This window comes from Piliocolobus tephrosceles, chromosome 1 (assembly GCF_002776525.5).
Source record: "Piliocolobus tephrosceles isolate RC106 chromosome 1, ASM277652v3, whole genome shotgun sequence".
NCBI classification, from domain to species: Eukaryota; Metazoa; Chordata; class Mammalia; order Primates; family Cercopithecidae; genus Piliocolobus; species Piliocolobus tephrosceles.
Genome location: NC_045434.1, coordinates 156,563,895 through 156,582,636, shown reverse-complemented (window position 1 = coordinate 156,582,636; position 18,742 = coordinate 156,563,895). Strand labels below are relative to the sequence as shown.

General features: G+C 36.3%; 1 protein-coding gene across 1 annotated transcript in view; it reads left to right on the top strand.

The window, feature by feature from the left end:
• Nucleotides 1–4,687, top strand: part of LEPR (leptin receptor) — a 32,990-nt gene extending 28,303 nt beyond the window's left edge. The window contains exon 7 of the mRNA XM_026454144.1: nucleotides 3,863–4,687. Within this exon, the coding sequence (XP_026309929.1) occupies nucleotides 3,863–4,687 (825 nt within the window). The remainder of the gene's footprint in view (nucleotides 1–3,862) is intronic.
• The last annotated feature ends 14,055 nt before the right edge of the window (nucleotides 4,688–18,742 follow it).

The window sequence follows — 18,742 nt, the reverse complement described above, 5'->3', positions numbered from 1 at the left end:
AGTTTACAATCCCACCAACAGTGTAAAAGTGTTCCTATTTCTCCACACCCTCAGGTTATGAGGAACCAGGAGAGAGTATAAATTAATCTGCTGAATTTTATCACAGCAAGTAGTAAAGGAAAACAAATAACATGTTCTTCTGCTTATTTGTATTTGGGACAACCTTTCATCTTCCATTGTGTTATAGAAAGATTGTTGGACTAGAAAAAAAGAACTAAGTCAGGGTCCTCCCTATACTTCAATTATCCATGTAACCTTTAGCAAATGATCTTGGCAGCCTTAATTGCTTTGTCAGAAAAAAGGGAGACACTTGGACCATATGATTTCTCAGATCTTATTTCTAGATTTTAAAAACCCATGGTAATGAATGGTTCTGTGATTCTATTCTTTACCATTTTTAGCACTTATCTCTCTTTATTTTTTTTATTTTTCTTTTCACTGCTCTCCTCTTTTATTCTTTCTCGTTCCAAACTATCCTATATTGCTGTTGGTTCTCCCTCTTTTAACTTTTCCAGCTCGTTGTTCTTCTCTCCTTTTACCTATTCTGTTATTTCCCTGTAAGTTTTTCCCTTCGTCGGGTTATTAAAGCTGTCCTTAGAGTGTGATATGAAGACATTCATTAAGAAAATGGGAGAAGCCACCGTAGTTCAAAATTTTGCCCTTTCCCAAAAGGATGCATTATTGTAACCTGACACAAAAATTTATAGTCCAGAACCCATGCTTGACAGACAATGTTTATTGAAATCTTTTATCTTTTTCTTTGTGAGTGATTTTTTATTTTGCTTTCTTATTTTGTTTTATTTTATCTAAACAGAGAACGGACATTCTTTGAAGTCTAATCATGATCACTACAGATGAACCCAATGTGCCAACTTCCCAACAGTCTATAGAGTATTAGAAGATTTTTACATTTTGAAGAAGGGGAGCAAATCTAAAAAAAATTCAGTTGAACTTCTGAGAGTTAACATGTGGTGGATTATGTTGATTTAGAACTTAAAATAGATGTGTAAATTTGGGTTCAAAATATAGATTTGAGTCCAGTTCAGTTTGGATGTATGATTAATTTTCAAATCATCTAAAGTTTAAAAGTAATATTCATGATTTCTGGCTTTTGATTTGTCATATTCCTGGTCATAAAACATTAAGAAAATTAAGGCTGTTGCTGTCATTACATATCTATTAAATGTCATCAAATATGTAGTAGACAATGCTGTAATTAGGTGAACTCTAAAACTGCAATGTCTGACAAATAGCTTTAAAAATACAATGATTGTAAGTATAGAATCAGTGAAAATATTTAGTTTGTATTTTTATGTCCAAAGTTTTCCATTTTAGATTCCTTTATAGACACCTCAGCCTAAAAACCAGCCTATTCGGGTGTTCTTCTGAATATTTCCTGGCATTTTTATATCTAACTTTGTTCAGCCTGAGAATTTCAGTTTTCAATATCCTTGAAAATGGCTTAAGTGCTAACTTCTGTTTCAGTTAAAAGAAAGCCCGAAGTTGTGTTTCTGCTGGTCACAGGACAGTGGGAGTTACAGTTCATATAAGAATGACCCTACGTATCCAGGTCAGATGGACCAGATCAGAAGGGAACATCAACTTCTAATCCAGCTTTCTTGTTTAATTATGACCTAAATCTAATTTCCTTCCACTAAACCATCCAAGACCTCTGGCACGCAGTGAAATGGGCAGTGATGCAAGAAAGGGAGACTCTTTGGAGCTTTTACAAATAGTTCATGGTGAGGACAGGACTTTTCTACTTTCAAACAGACCGCTTGCTGGTTTTATGAATTCAGCACATGAATTACGCTGTGTTGCTCACGTTCAAACCAAATCAAAGACTGTGTTTAATGAACTTAGTATTCAAATTTATTATATATAAGTATATGTATGTATATATGGATCCTTTATATTTAGATTTTACTCATAGTTTTATTTGAACGTAGAAAAGAACTCTACAAAAACAGGAAGAATGTGTCTTTCTTCCATTCTTGACTACTAATAGATGTCATTGAAATGTAAAATCTAAAGGTGAAATTATGAAAGGATATTCTTTAATTACTGCCCACTGACCACATATTTAATATGTGCCCAGATTATTCTAAAATCTTTTAAAAAGACGCCCATCATGAAATTTTTAAAATGAATATACTTTTAATAAAGTTTTATAACTCACTGACAAAACATATTTCAATAGTATATGAGTATGAGATTTCTCATCAAGTATGAGTGAAATATTCTATCTGAATGCATTTGAAGGCATTTACAGTATTTGATTTCAACAGGTACTGATAATGACATTTTAGAGAGCATGAAATATATCAAACACATCATTTGAAGGACGTATGTGATCTTGACTATGGTTATGGGTTTTTTTGTATGCCTTGTTTCATATTGATAGCATCTAAGTCCTTTATTTGACAATCTTAATATGTAGGTTCATTTAAATTTTAAGACAGTTCAGTCCATATATAGTAGAAGCCTTAAGAAAAAAGAAAACGGGCAAGCAAATATTTGAAGAAAATTATAGAACTATAGATTTCTTTAGGAAAAAAACAGACATAGGAACAGTTTTCTCTTCATATATTATGATTGTGAATAATAGGAAAAGTTGTATTAATTCAGTATTTGTCATTATGCAGTATTTTAATACCTACATAAGTCTATTTTATTATTATATTTTGTGCTTGGTATATTTATTCCTTTATGTTTTTAATCACTAACAATCTACTTAAGAGTATAAAACTATGCTAAATAAATTGTATTGTATCTGGAATATACTTGCCATTATGAAGAACAGCTGGGTATACCATTATTTCAAGCAATGAATCTGAATTCTGTTAGTTTAAAAATTGTAAAATTCAAGTTAAATGACATGTATGATATATAAGCTTAACACATTTTCTATAGACCTTAATTTAGTTGTGTTAATTTTTCAATGTGATGTATCAACAGCTTTTTTTATTTTGCATTTATTTTTTCAATGTGTTTACATTGTATGAATTGAGATTTTTGCCTGCAGATTCTTGATTTGTAGTTGCTTGGCAGGATTTTTCTTTGTGATATAATCATTTCTATAAAAAATATGATGTACATTTGTCTTGTGTATTTGTCTTCATTTCACATGTCCATAGTAAATATTTTTACATGAAGTTATTTATAAAGAATAGTAATTTACCAGTGTGTGATCATCTCTTTCATCATCATTGTTCTCAACATGTGATATGATTAGCTCTTATTTTCAGATAGTCTCAAGCAGATTCTCAGTATACAGCAGATAAGTTTTTAATAGTCAACACGATTATTTTACTTTCATACCATATCTTATTTCACAATACAGTTATTTTAACTGTTTTTAGACAAGTTATTTTGGTCATTTCATTTTATTATAATCCACTTTTTTCAATTTTGGGCTAAAATTTTTAGTTTGTGGGAATGTAATTTGCTACAACATATTAGGAAGAAAGTATTTTCAGAAGATAGCATTTTCCAATAACAGTAGCCAATCGTTCCTGAGAGCTAAGCACTTGCAGACACTAATTTATTTCTAGCCACAACACCATGAAGCATATTTTTAGAGATGATGAAATTGAAAGGAAGAGAGGTTAATGTACTTGTTCATGGTTGTAGAATTGGAAGAACTCAAGTCTAAGTCTGTCTTGTCCCACTTTCAAATGCTATCTTAAACGGGCTCTTCCTTATGTTTTTTGATATATGGATTTTAGTAAAAAACTAGTTAATTTGTGGTTGACTTACGTCCTTTATTATTAACTTAACATACTTCCATTTCTGCCAGTATGACATAATGAAGCAAAATTTTTTAACATAATTGAGCCTTAAAATGTGTGTTTTCTTTTAGCCAGAAACGTTTGAGCATCTTTTTATCAAGCATACAGCATCAGTGACATGTGGTCCTCTTCTTTTGGAGCCTGAAACAATTTCAGAAGATATCAGTGTTGATACATCATGGAAAAATAAAGATGAGATGGTGCCAACAACTGTGGTCTCTCTACTTTCAACAACAGATCTTGAAAAGGGTTCTGTTTGTATTAGTGACCAGTTCAACAGTGTTAACTTCTCTGAGGCTGAGGGTGCCGAGGTAACCTGTGAGGACGAAAGCCAGAGACAACCCTTTGTTAAATATGCCACGCTGATCAGCAACTCTAAACCAAGTGAAACTGATGAAGAACAAGGGCTTATAAATAGTTCAGTCACCAAGTGCTTCTCTAGCAAAAATTCTCCATTGAAGGATTCTTTCTCTAATAGCTCATGGGAGATAGAGGCCCAGGCATTTTTTATATTATCAGATCAGCGTCCCAACATAATTTTACCACACCTCACATTCTCAGAAGGATTGGATGAACTTTTGAAACTGGAGGGAAATTTCCCTGAAGAAAATAATGATGAAAAGTCTATCTATTATTTAGGGGTCACCTCAATCAAAAAGAGAGAGAGTGGTGTGCTTTTGACTGACAAGTCAAGGGTATTGTGCCCATTCCCAGCCCCCTGTTTATTCACGGACATCAGAGCTCTCCAGGACAGTTGCTCACACTTTGTAGAAAATAATTTCAACTTAGGAACTTCTAGTAAGAAGACTTTTGCATCTTACATGCCTCAATTCCAAACTTGTTCTACTCAGACTCATAAGATCATGGAAAACAAGATGTGTGACCTAACTGTGTAATTTCACTGAAGAAACCTTCAGATTTGTGTTATAATGGGTCATGTAAAGTGTAATAGATTACTTAATAGTTGTGGGTGGGAGAGAGAAAAGAAACCAGAGTCAAATTTGAAAATAATTGTTCCAAATGAATGTTGTCTGTTTGTCCTCTCTTAGTAGTATAGACCAAAAATTTGAGAAAGCCTTCATAAGCCTACCAATGTTGGCACGCTCTTCTATTTTATTCCCAATCTGTAGTGGGAAGGTCCCTTGTTTCCAGCTAGAAATAAGCCCAATAGACACCATCTTTAGTGAAATGTAATTGTTTTTTTTCAGAGGGCGTGTTGTTTTACCTCAAGTTTTTGTTTTGTACCAACACACACACACACACACACACATTCTTAACACGTGTCCTTGTGTGTTTTGAGAGTATGTTATGTACTTATATTTTGTGCTATCAGACTGTAGGATTTGAAGTAAGACTTCCCTAAATGTTTAAGATAAACAGAGAATTCAGCCCTGGACTAAGGGGTTATACTTGTAAAGACTAATAAGCCAATTGTTGTGTACCAAATTTAAGATATGAATAGAATGAAATAACCTCCAAGAATGGTGATGCCCACAATCTGTATTTTGATGACAGCACAAGCACTTTTGAAAACATAATGTCAGTTTTAATTCTTCTCTCTGAAAGGTGTTGAAGTGCTCATTTTCTGATGAAGTTAGATTGCCAAATGTCACTGTATATCTCTCCAGAATAATTGTCTTCCCCCATCCCTGCCTGGACATATGCTATTTTTTTCCCTCACTGAGCATTCTCTCTACATAAACCAACCACTGTGTAGTACTTTACATACCTTAATTCAGTTAATTATTGCAATAATTTTATGAGACATCTATTACTATGCTACTCCTTAAAGATGAGGACAGTAAATAATTTGCCCAAGTTTACAGTCAGTGGGTGATGGAATCAGAATTCAGATTTAAATCCAGATTTTTTAATGTTAATGATTATGTTTTTACCTATACCCTGCATAGCCATCAATTTTTTAAAAATGACTTATAATCAAAATTTATTAAGTAGAGGCCAGGCACAGTGGTGCACGCCTGTAATTCCAGCACTTTGGGAGGCAGAGGCAGGTGGATCGCTTGAGTTCAGAAGTCTTAAAACTAGCCTGGGCAAAATAGTGAGGCCTTGTCTATACAAAAAAACACAAAAATTAGCTGAGTGTGGTAGAAAAAAATGAAGATTATAAAATGTATTAAGTAGAAATATAATGCTGGATGAGAAATTAAGTGAGAATTGCACAGATCTCATGTTTGCCTTTAAAAACAAGATTGATACATAAGTTATTTATTCAACTTTTGGTATGGTAAAAAATTCAAAGACAGCATATTGGGCAACAAACTAAGAAACCTGCAATATAGGTGTTCAATGGCAAGAAGACGTTCAAGACTATCAGTATCATAAAAACAAATACTTTAGTGCTCAAAAATGTGCCTGTGGGTTTTTAAATATTATCAGAATTTCATATTTAGACTAAGACAAGAGTCTCCCTATTTTGCTGTTACCCTAAATAAATCTGTACATTCCATCTCTATTCCATTTGTGGCTATGAGTGAGCAGTTCTAAACAATGACAAAGATTCCAGACCCCACTTGATAGATATTTTTCACACTTTATAATCAATTTCCACTTGGGAATCAATAAAGCCATTCCATGCCGTAAGTATTTTTAAGATGTCTCAGGATCTCTCATACTCAACTGATGACCCCCTTGTAAGAAATAGGTGGAGGGCTGATAGCAACTCATTACTTGATGTGGTACGAAAGCCTTAGTTCTATGCAAAGATAAAGGGAGAAGGGTTTTTTTCATGGACAATTTTACATGGCTTTAGAGATACAGAAACAGATGAAATATTACATGTATAAAAATTTTGGTAAAATTGACATTTTAAATACATGCTTATAGATTATAGGTATTTAATTGAAGATACAGTAGAGAAGAGATACAAAATTAAATTTTGCCCCACTCTATCATTGAAGATTGACATCTGAGCATGTCCGCTGAGACATGGTATTCTGCTGTGATCTGGGACCCAGAATAACAGGAAAGAGAAACTGATAGATGTTTTCATCAGCTCAAGAATGTATGTATCTTACTTGAGTGAATTCAACAGTCCCAGGAACACTGTAGTGCTGTAGGTATGTGTTAAAGAAATTTAGTGACAGCACATTAACCTGAGATCATTGATATCATCTTGGTTCAGCCTCAGTTCCCGAGATAAGTGAACAAACAAAAATGCACTTCAGAAATATTGAAATTCCGAGGCACTTTTTCATGGAAAGTGCTGAACAAGTATAGTTTGGCCTATTGGTATGTATAGACTTAGATCATATTTATTGTCAATGGGCTTGAATTCTGATTTCCACTTTTGAAAGTTTATTTCACTATGTATCATTATGTTTTATTGGGACCTTGTGCAAACTACCTGCCATGAAATACTGGATTTTCACACAATTTGGAGAAAATTTAGAATGTTTTATGCTTCAGAATGGTCAGAAACTTCCCATTTCTTCCCATAGCTTCTGTAAAAAAAATTTAAAGGAAGGAGAAGCTGAAATAGAGGCTATGGTCTTTTAAACTTATAAATCTGGAATTTTTAATATTTCATTTTAAGGCCTTAAATTGAAACACAAGCTACTAATCAGTCTTTCTAAATCTGACCTTCATGGAAAGCAACTCAGAAATTAATTTGTGCTATGGCTTCAAGTTCAAATAGATTGAAGAGAAATCCTATGTCAGAGTTTGCAGGATTACAGGTTTTCTAACTTAAAACCCCAAAGAACAATGAAAAAGTTGAAGTACACGTCACTATGAATAGGCACCTTCTGTTGGATCCCTGTGTCCCATTTAGAGATGGGCTATAAGTTGACAAGAAGAATAGGAGCAGTTTTTCCTTTTTAAGCCTAGTCATCAAATGGTAAAAGGACGTGGGTGAAATTCCAATACCAGTGCGAGATTCTGGATTTAGAATAAGGTTTTATAACCTTAGGCATGACACTCGTCTACTTTTCATTTTTTCCCAATAAAACTTATTCTCTCTTCCATAATATATATATGGTCACATTACTTCAGAAATATTTATATTAACTCCTCCAAATTTGAAAGAAAATAAACTTTAGGCTGTAAGAGTTGAAAATTATGCATACAGGGCTCACAGGTGGAGTTGGACGATATGCTGATAGATCTGAGACATACTGCAACCACAAAGTTCCATCTCACTTAGATGTGGATAAAGAAAGATCTCTTTCTGAATTATTTGCTGTGACCTTAAAAGAAATTTCTTCCACTTTTTATCTTTCAAGGGTCATCTTGATAGCTACCTTCACAAACCTTTCTAAACTATTCATTATTGAAAAAGCTCATTCTTAAATTTTAAGTCACAAAATTATAATTGTCCACTCTACTACAACTGAAATAGGCAGCATTCAAGAAAAAATTTAAACATAGTTACCAAGAAATGTGAAGAAGTATTTATAAAAGGAAGCTAGGTAAGTCAGTAATTTTACTCTTTCTTAAACAACTAGTTTAAAACAGTAAAGCACACCTGCATCTAATCACAATGTTAGGAGAGCAACTTAAAACATGATCAGCCTGTATTAGAACTGGGATATTGTTACATATATTTGTATAAAAGCATTAGGAGATGATGTCCACGTTTCTTGTTTGTTTGTTTGTTTGTTTTATGATGGAGTCTTGCTCTGCTACCCAGCTGGAGTGCAGTGATATGATCTCGGCTCACTGCACTCCCTGCTTCCCAGGTTCAAGCAATTCTCCTGCCTCAGCCTTCCCAGCAGCTCGGATTACAGGCACACCACCATGCCCAGCAATTTTTTTTTTTTTTTTGTATTTTTAGTAGAGATGGGGTTTTGCCATGTTGGCCAAGCTGGTCTTGAACTCCTGACCTCAAGTGATCTGTCGTCATTGGCCTCCCAAAGTTCTGGGGTTACAGGTGTGAGCTGCCGCACCTGGCCCTTCATGAGGTTTTATAGTGAATGAATTATTTTTCTATAAAGTTTATCAATATTTATTTTGGAAAGCTGCTGAAAATGTCTATTTTTCAAAATTAATTATGCTTAAGGTGTATGGCATTAAATTCAATTTTATGAAGCTTTCTGACATGTTTGCTAAAAAAAACCTGGAACTCAGAATGAATTTGGAAGATATTTAATTTGTAGTGAGATATCTATATTGTAGATATTGTACTTTTAAAACCTGTCATTAAGTGTTTGACATGTGGTTAACACTTTCTCTTTAGTCACAATTGGTATGTTAATAAGTGTTATAAACATAAGTGCCAAGATATGCATCACTAATTGTTCTATGAAATTTAATTAGTCTACTTCTCCTTTATGTTCCCAAAGTCACAGAGAAAGCCGTGTACATGATGACTGTATATTCATCTTTTTATTATTATGAATTATAAGCAGTGTTAATTTTGAGAAATAAAAGTCCAAAAAGAATTGAGTTTAAGTTACTTTAGGATGATATCTGTTGTATGGTAAATAAAATAATGATATTATTTCAGCTAACATTTGAAAACATAAAGAAGTAATCCTTGTAGTTTATACAAACAGTTAATACAAAATGTTTATCCATTGTTAGCCTGTTGTTGTGTCTTCAAAATTCTGAAAGACATATGCTTTGCATTTGTAATGGGTTTGAAAATATTTTAGATCCCAGGACCTCCGTTTACTGTTAGTCTCTCTGGTAATGTCTCAATAGATCATCCCACATCAGATTCTTGCTGGTATTATAGCCACTTGTGATGAAAGATTACCCATTTTAATCATCAAGAAAGATACTCATTTCAATTTTTAAGAGCTCTTTAGTTTGAGTCTTTAGTTCTTATAGTTTGAGTCTTTAGTTCTCTAAGAAATCTTGATTTATAGTGACTTATGAACGTATGTTTTATTACTTAGGATTTCTAGCAATTTGCATTTTGTCACTACTTGAGCTAGTATTCAGGCATATATCTCTTTTTCTTGCTTTTGAATCTTTTTTTTTTAAAGAATGTATGCATATTTTTACTCTTATATTATTCCCAGTTCTGAAAAATGTCTAGTAATTTGGCCTGTATGTTATTTTATTATTATTATTATTATACTTTAAGTTCTAGGGTACATGTGCATAACGTGCAGGTTTGTTACTTATGTATACTTGTGCCATGTTGGTGTGCTGCACCCATCAACTCGTCAGCACCCGTCAATTCGTCATTTATATCAGGTATAACTCCCAATGCAATCCCTCCCCCCTCCCCCTCCATGATAGGCCCCAATGTGTGATGTTCCCCTTCCCGAGTCCAAGTGAGCTCATTGTTCAGTTCCCACTTATGAGTGAGAACATGCGGTGTTTGGTTTTCTGTTCTTGTGATAGTTTGCTAAGAATGATGGTTTCCAGCTGCATCCATGTCCCTACAAAGGATGCAAACTCATCCTTTTTTATGGCTGCATAATATTCCATGGTGTATATGTGCCACATTTTCTTAATCCAGTCTGTCACAGATGGACATTTGGGTTGATTCCAAGACTTTGCTATTGTGAATAGTGCCGCAATAAACATACGTGTGCATGTGTCTTTATAGCAGCATGATTTATAATCCTTTGGGTATATACCCAGGAGTGGGATGGGTATATAGATCCTTGAGGAATCGCCATACTGTTTTCCATAATGGTTGAACTAGTTTACAATCCCACCAACAGTGTAAAAGTGTTCCTATTTCTCCACATCCTCTCCAGCACCTGTTGTTTCCTGACTTTTGAATGATTGCCATTCTAACTGGAGTGAGATGGTATCTCATTGTGGTTTTGATTTGCATTTCTCTGATGGCCAGTGATGATGAGCATTTTTTCATGTGTCTGTTGGCTGTATGAATGTCTTCCTTTGAGAAATGTCTGTTCATATCCTTTGCCCACTTTTTGATGGGGTTGTTTGTTTTTTTCTTGTAAATTTGTTTAAGTTCTTTGTAGATTCTGGATATTAGCCCTTTGTCAGATGAGTAGATTGCGAAAATGTTCTCCCATTCTGTAGGTTGCCTATTCACTCTGATGGTAGTTTCTTTTGCTGTGCAGAAGCTCTTTAGTTTAATTAGATCCCATTTGTCAATTTTGGCTTTTGCTGCCGTTGCTTTTGGTGTTTTAGACATGAAGTCCTTGCCCATGCCTATGTCCTGAATGGTACTACCTAGGTTTTCTTCTAGGGTTTTTATGGTATTAGGTCTAACATTTAAGTCTCTAATCCATCTTGAATTAATTTTCGTATAAGGAGTAAGGAAAGGATCTAGTTTCAGCCTTCTACTTATGGCTAGCCAATTTTCCCAGCACCATTTATTAAATAGGGAGTCCTTTCCCCATTTCTTGTTTCTCTCAGGTTTGTCAAAGATCAGACGGCTGTAGATGTGTGGTATTATTTCTGAGGACTCTGTTCTGTTCCATTGGTCTATATCTCTGTTTTGGTACCAGTACCATGCTGTTTTGGTTACTGTAGCCTTGTAGTATAGTTTGAAGTCAGGTAGCGTGATGCCTCCAGCTTTGTTCTTTTGACTTAGGATTGTCTTGGCAATGCGGGCTCTTTTTTGGTTCCATATGAACTTTAAAGCCGTTTTTTCCAATTCTGTGAAGAAACTCATTGGTAGCTTGATGGGGATGGCATTGAATCTATAAATAACTTTGGGCAGTATGGCCATTTTCACGATATTGATTCTTCCTATCCATGAGCATGGTATGTTCTTCCATTTGTTAGTGTCCTCTTTGATTTCACTGAGCAGTGGTTTGTAGTTCTCCTTGAAGAGGTCCTTTACATCCCTTGTAAGCTGGATTCCTAGGTATTTTATTCTCTCTGAAGCAATTGTGAATGGAAGTTCATTCCTGATTTGGCTCTCTATTTGTCTGTTACTGGTGTATAAGAATGCTTGTGATTTTTGCACATTAATTTTGTATCCTGAGACTTTGCTGAAGTTGCTTATCAGCTTAAGGAGATTCTGGGCTGAGACAATGGGGTTTTCTAAATACACAATCATGTCATCTGCAAACAGGGACAATTTGACTTCTTCTTTTCCTAACTGAATACCCTTGATTTCTTTCTCTTGCATGATTGCCCTAGCCAGAACTTCCAACACTATGTTGAATAGGAGTGGTGAGAGAGGGCATCCCTGTCTTGTGCCAGTTTTCAAAGGGAATTTTTCCAGTTTTTGCCCATTCAGTATGATATTGGCTGTGGGTTTGTCATAAATAGCTCTTATTATTTTGAGGTACGTTCCATCAATACCAAATTTATTGAGCGTTTTTAGCATGAAGGGCTGTTGAATTTTGTCAAAAGCCTTTTCTGCATCTATTGAGATAATCATGTGGTTCTTGTCTTTGGTTCTGTTGATATGCTGGATTACATTTATTGATTTGCGAATGTTGAACCAGCCTTGCATCCCAGGGGTGAAGCCCACTTGATCATGGTGGATAAGCTTTTTGATGTGCTGCTGAATCTGGTTTGCCCGTATTTTATTGAGGATTTTTGCATCTATGTTCATCAAGGATATTGGTCTAAAATTTTCTTTTTTTCATTGTGTCTCTGCCAGGCTTTGGAATCAGGATTATGTTGGCCTCATAAAATGAGTTAGGGAGGATTCCCTCTTTTTCAATTGATTGGAATAGTTTCAGAAGGAATGGTACCAGCTCCTCTTTATACCTCTGGTAGAATTCAGCTGTGAATCCATCTGGTCCTGGATTTTTTTTGGTTGGTAGGCTATTAATTATTGCCTCAATTTCAGAGGCTGCTATTGGTCTATTCAGGGATTCAACTTCTTCCTGGTTTAGTCTTGGAAGAGTGTAAGTGTCCAGGAAATTATCGATTTCTTCTAGATTTTCTAGTTGATTTGCATGGAGGTGTTTAGAGTATTCTCTGATGGCAGTTTGTATTTCTGTGGGGTCGGTGGTGATATCCCGTTTATCATTTTTAATTGCGTCTATTTGATTCTTCTCTCTCAGCGGTCTGTCAATTTTGTTGATCTTTTCAAAAAACCAACTCCTGGATTCATTGATTTTTTGGAGGGTTTTTTGTGTCTCTATCTCCTTCAGTTCTTAGTTATTTATCTTAGTTATTATCTCCTTCTGATCTTAGTTATTTCTTGCCTTCTGCTAGCTTTTGAATGTGTTTGCTCTTGCTTCTCTAGTTCTTTTAATTGTGATGTTAGAGTGTCAATTTTAGATCTTTCCAGCTTTCTTTTGTGGGCATTTAGTGCTATAAATTTCCCTCTACACACTGCTTTAAATGTGTCCCAGAGATTCCGGTATGTTGTATCTTTGTTCTCATTGGTTTCAAAGAACATCTTTATTTCTGCCTTCATTTCGTTATGTACCCAGTAGTCATTCAGGAGCAGGTTGTTCAGTTTCCATGTAGTTGAGCAGTTTTGATTGAATTTCTTAGTCCTGAGTTCTAGTTTGATTGCACTGTGGTCAGAGAGACAGTTTGTTATAATTTCTGTTCTTGTACATTTGCTGAGGAGTGCTTTACTTCCAATTATGTGGTCAATTTTGGAATAAGTGCAATGTGGTGCTGAGAAGAATGTATATTCTGTTGATTTGGGGTGGAGAGTTCTATAGATGTCTATTAGGTCTGCTTGCTGCAGAGATGAGTTCAATTCCTGGATATCCTTGTTAACTTTCTGTCTCGTTGATCTGTCTAATGTTGACAGTGGAGTGTTGAAGTCTCCCATTATTATTGTATGGGAGTCTAAGTCTCTTTGTAAGTCTCTAAGGACTTGCTTTATGAATCTGGGTGCTCCTGTATTGGGTGCATATATATTTAGGATAGTTAGCTTTTCCTGTTGAATTGATCCCTTTACCATTATGTAATGGCCTTCTTTGTCTCTTTTGATCTTTGATGGTTTAACATGTGTCTTATCAGAGACTAGTATTGCAACCCCTGCTTTTTTTGTTCTCCATTTGCTTTGTAGATCTTCCTCTATCCCTTTATTTTGAGCCTATGTATGTCTCTGCATGTGAGATGGGTCTCCTGAATACAGCAGACTGATCGTCTTGACTCTTTATCCAATTTGGCAGTCTGCGTCTTTTAATTGGAGCATTTAGTCCATTAACATTTAAGGTTAATATTGTTATGTGTGAACTTGATCCTGCCATTATGATATTAACTGGTTATTTTGCTCATTAGTTGATGCAGTTTCTTCCTAGCCTTGATGGTCTTTACATTTTGGCATGTTATTGCAATGGCTGGTACTGGTTGTTCCTTTCCATGTTTAGGGCTTCCTTCAGGGTCTCTTGTAAGGCAGGCCTGGTGGTGACAAAATCTCTAAGCATTTGCTTATCTGTAAAGGATTTTATTTCTCCTTCACTGATGAAACTTAGTTTGGCTGGATATGAAATTCTGGGTTTAAAATTCTTTTCTTTAAGAATGTTGAATAATGGCCCCCACTCTCTTCTGGCTTGTAGAATTTCTGCCGAGAAATCTGCTGTTAGTCTGATGGGCTTCCCTTTGTGGGTAACCCGGCCTTTCTCTCTGGCTGCCCTTAAGATTTTTCCTTCATTTCAACTTTGGTGAATCTGACAATTATGTGTCTTGGAGTTGCTCTTCTGGAGGAGTATCTTTGTGGCGTTCTCTGTATTTCCTGAATATGAATGTTGGCCTGCCCTGCTAGGTTGGGGAAGTTCTCCTGGATGATATCCTGAAGAGTGTTTTCCAACTTGGTTCCATTTTCCCCCTCACTTTCTGGCACCCCAATCTGACGTAGATTTGATCTTTTTACATAATCCCATACTTCTTGCAGGCTTTGGTCATTTCTTTCTCTTGTTTTTTCTTTTGGTTTCTCTTCTCGCTTCATTTCATTCATTTGATCCTCCATCGCTGATACTCTTTCTTCCAGTTGATCGAGTCGGTTACTGAAGCTTGTGCATTTGTCACGTATTTCTCGTGTCATGGTTTTCATCTCTGCCATTTCATTTATGACCTTCTCTGCATTAATTATTCTAGCTATCAATTCTTCCACTCTTTTTTCAAGATTTTTAGTTTCTTTGTGCTGGGTACGTAATTCCTCCTTTAGCTCTGAGAAGTTTGATGGACTGAAGCCTTCTTCTCTCTTCTCGTCAAAGTCATTCTCTGACCAGCTTCGATCCTTTGCTGGTGATGAGTTGCGCTCCTTTGCAAGGGGAGATGCGCTCTTATTTTTTGAATTTCCAGCTTTTCTGCCCTGCTTTTTCCCCATCTTTGTGGTTTTATCTGTCTCTGGTCTTTGATGATGGTGACGTACTGATGGGGTTTTGGTATAGGTGTCCTTCCTGTTTGATAGTTTTCCTTCTAACAGTCAGGACCCTCAGCTGTAGGTCTGTTGGAGCTTGCTTGAGGTCCACTCCAGACCCTGTTTGCCTGGGTATCAGCAGCAGAGGTTGCAGAAGATAGAATATTGCTGAACAGCCAGTGTACCTGTCTGATTCTTACTTTGGCAGCTTCCTCTCAGGGGTGTACTCCACCCTGTGAGGTGTGGGGTGTCAGACTGCCCCTAGTGGGGGATGTCTCCCAGTTAGGCTACTCAGGGATCAGGGACCCACTTGAGTAGGCAGTCTGTCCCTTCTCAGATCTCAACCTCCATGTGGGGAGATCCACTGCTCTCTTCAAAGCTGTCAGACAGAATCATTTGCGTCTGCAGAAGTTTCTGCTGCTTTTTTTGTTGTTGCTGTTTAGCTGTGCCCTGTCCCCAGAGGTGGAGTCTACAGAGACAGGCAGGTTTCCTTGAGCTGCTGTGAGCTCCACCCAGTTCGAGTTTCCCAGCGGCTTTGTTTACCTACTTAAGCCTCAGCAATGGCGGGCGCCCCTCCCCCAGCCTCGCTGTTGCCTTGTGGTCAGATCGCAGACTGCTGTGCTAGCAGTGAGGGAGGCTCCGTGAGTGTGGGACCCTCCCGGCCAGGTGTGGGATATAATCTCCTGGTGTGCCCGTTTGCTTAAAGCACAGTATTGGGGTGGGAGTTACCTGATTTTCCAGGTGTTGTGTGTCTCAGTTCCCCTGGCTAGGAAAAGGCATTCCCTTCCCCCTTGCGCTTCCCAGGTGAGGCGATGCCTCGCCCTGCTTCAGCTCTCGCTGATCGGGCTGCAGCAGCTGACCAGCACTGATTGTCCAGCACTCCCTAATGAGATGACCCCAGTACCTCAGTTGAAAATGCAGAAATGACCAGTCTTCTATGTTGCTTGCGCTGGGAGTTGGAGACTGGAGCTGTTCCTATTCGGCCATCTTGCTCCGCCCTCAAGGTGTCTTTCAATGCCAAATTTCTAAGATCATGTTTCTTTACCAATATTCCTCTTAACCAAGATTACCAGTCTCAACAGTAAGGACAAAATAAGTGCTGACCTAAGTGACATTTTTCATTCCTGGATGTATTTTTCTCTTCCACTTAGCACTCTGGTTTTTTTTTTTGATGTGCTGATTTTAATTTCAGGGTCTCTTCTGCAGCTATACTTCACAGGCTTTGAAGTAACACCCATGTGAAACAAATGTGCTGCAGCCACAATAGTTAGTTAAAATTCCAAGAAAGGAATCTAATGTGGATAAAACTGATAGGAAGTGTGAATAGCTTGATATGTGTGGTGGTTGAACTATTACAAGCAATTTCACATAGTTTCTATTGACAACACACTGAGATATGTGATGGACACAAATATATATATTTTAAAGCAAAACATATATCTATGCATGATAACCTATCTTTGTGAAATTCCCTTTAGTACATATTTTGCCTGCAGCTCCAAAGGCTGTGTTTCCAGGCTCTGTAATTCCATGGTAAGGCTGTCAGGGAAAATTTTTGACTCTCTAATGGATAAATACTTTCTAGTAAAACTGCACTCGACTTCTTTTAGATCCTCAAGAAGGCACGATGCCCAGCTTTTGGCTGCAGGGCCTTTCAACTCTTTGCATTAAAGGTATTACACTTGGCCAGAGAATTAGACTCCACTTACTTATATCCCCAACTTCTATTACTTTTATCTCCTGAGCATCTTCTAAACCTATCCACAATTTTCAATCCCCTTAATCACCATTCTAGTCCAGGTTTCTGTGATATCTCATTAGATGCTGGCAATTGTCTGTTTGTTTCAGGCATTTGTGTGAGTGTGCAATGGTATGATATAGCATTGTTTGGCATTTCTCTCATGAGGAATGAAATTGAGCCTCTTTTTATATATGATTTGTTCATTCAGATATCCATTTTTAAAAAGTAACTGATTAAGTCTTTCTAAATGATTTACTTCTTTTTTTTCTGTGTATTATTCTGTGATATGGCATATTACTTTAACCATTCACTTACTGTAGGACATTGTAGTTGTGACAAGTTTTTGGCTACTACAAATAAAACTGCCATGAACATTTGTGTGCAGGTTTTTATGTGAACATAATTTTAATTTCTCTGGATTGTTGAATGGAAATGCTAGGGTGTATAGGGAGTGTATTTTTTTTAAAGTAACTTTATTGAAGTATAATTGACAAATACAAATTATATATTTAAGGCCCATTACTTGAGGTTTTGACATATGTATACATTGTGAAATGAACACCACAAACAAGCTAATTAACATATCTATCACCTCATGTCATTACACCATTTTTCTCTCTTTTTTTTGGGGGGGGGGGTGGATAAGAACACTTAAATGTACCCTCTTAGCAAATTTCAAGTGTACAATAGAGTATTATTAACTATAATCACCAAGCTGTACGTTAGATTTCTAAAATTTATTCATCTTGCATAACTGAAACTTTGTACCTTTGTCTAACATTACCCTATTTCCCTTTCAACTTCAGTCCCTAGCAATCCCCATTCTGCTTTCTGCTTCTGTGAATTTGACTATTTGAGATTTCCCATTTAAGTGAGATCATGCAATTTTTGTCTTTCTGTGTCTGGCTTATTTCACTTAACATAATGTTCCCCTGGTTCATCCATGTTGTCAAAATGTATTAGTCTGTTCTCACACTGCTAATAAAGACATACCCAAGACTGGGTAATTTATAAAGGAAAGAGATTTAATGGACTCACAGTTCCACGTGGCTGGGGAGGCCTCACAATCATGGCAGAAGGCAAAGGAGAAGGAAAGGCACATCTTACATGGTGGCAGGCAAGGGAGCTTGTGAAGGAGAACTCCTTTACAGAACTATCAGATCTTGTGAGACTTATTCATTACCATGAGAACAATATGGGGGAAACTAGTCCCATCATTCAATTCTCTCTGCCTGGCCCTACCCTTGACACATGGGGATTACTACAGTCAAGGTGAGATTTGGGTGGTGACACAACCAAACCATATCACAGGGTTTCCTTCTTTTTTAAGGCTGAATAATAATCTATTGTATATATGCAACACATTTTTTAATCCATTCGTCCATTGACAAACACTTAGGTTGTTTCCATATCGTGACTATTGTAAATAAGGCTGCAATGAATATGGGATTGCAGATATCTCTTCAAGATCCTGATTTCAGTTCTTTTGGATAAATATTCAACTTTTTGAAGAACCTCCCTACTGCTTTCCATAATGGCTGTACCAATTTACATTCTCACCGACAACATACAAGAGTTGTCTTTTCTCTACATCCTTGCCAACAGTAATTACCTTTGTCCCTTTGATAATTGCCATACTAACAGATGTGAGGTGATATCATATTGTGGTTTTGATTTGTATTTCTCTTATCATTAGTGACACTGAGAATCTTTTCATATACCTGTTGGCCATTTGTATGCTTTCTTTTGAGAAGTATCTATTCAGGTCTTTTGCTCATTTTTAAATTGCATTTTTGGTTTGTTTTTGCCTTATTTGTTTCTTGCCATTTAATTATATGAGTTCCCTCTATATTTTGAATATTAACTCCTTATTGAATATATGATTTGCAAGCATTTTCTCCCATTCTGTAGGCTGCCTTTTCACTCTGTGGATTGTTACCTTTGTGGTGCACAGGCTTTTTAATTTGAGATAATCCCACTAATCTATTTTTGCTTTCATTGCCTGTGATTTTGGTATCACATGCAAAAAAA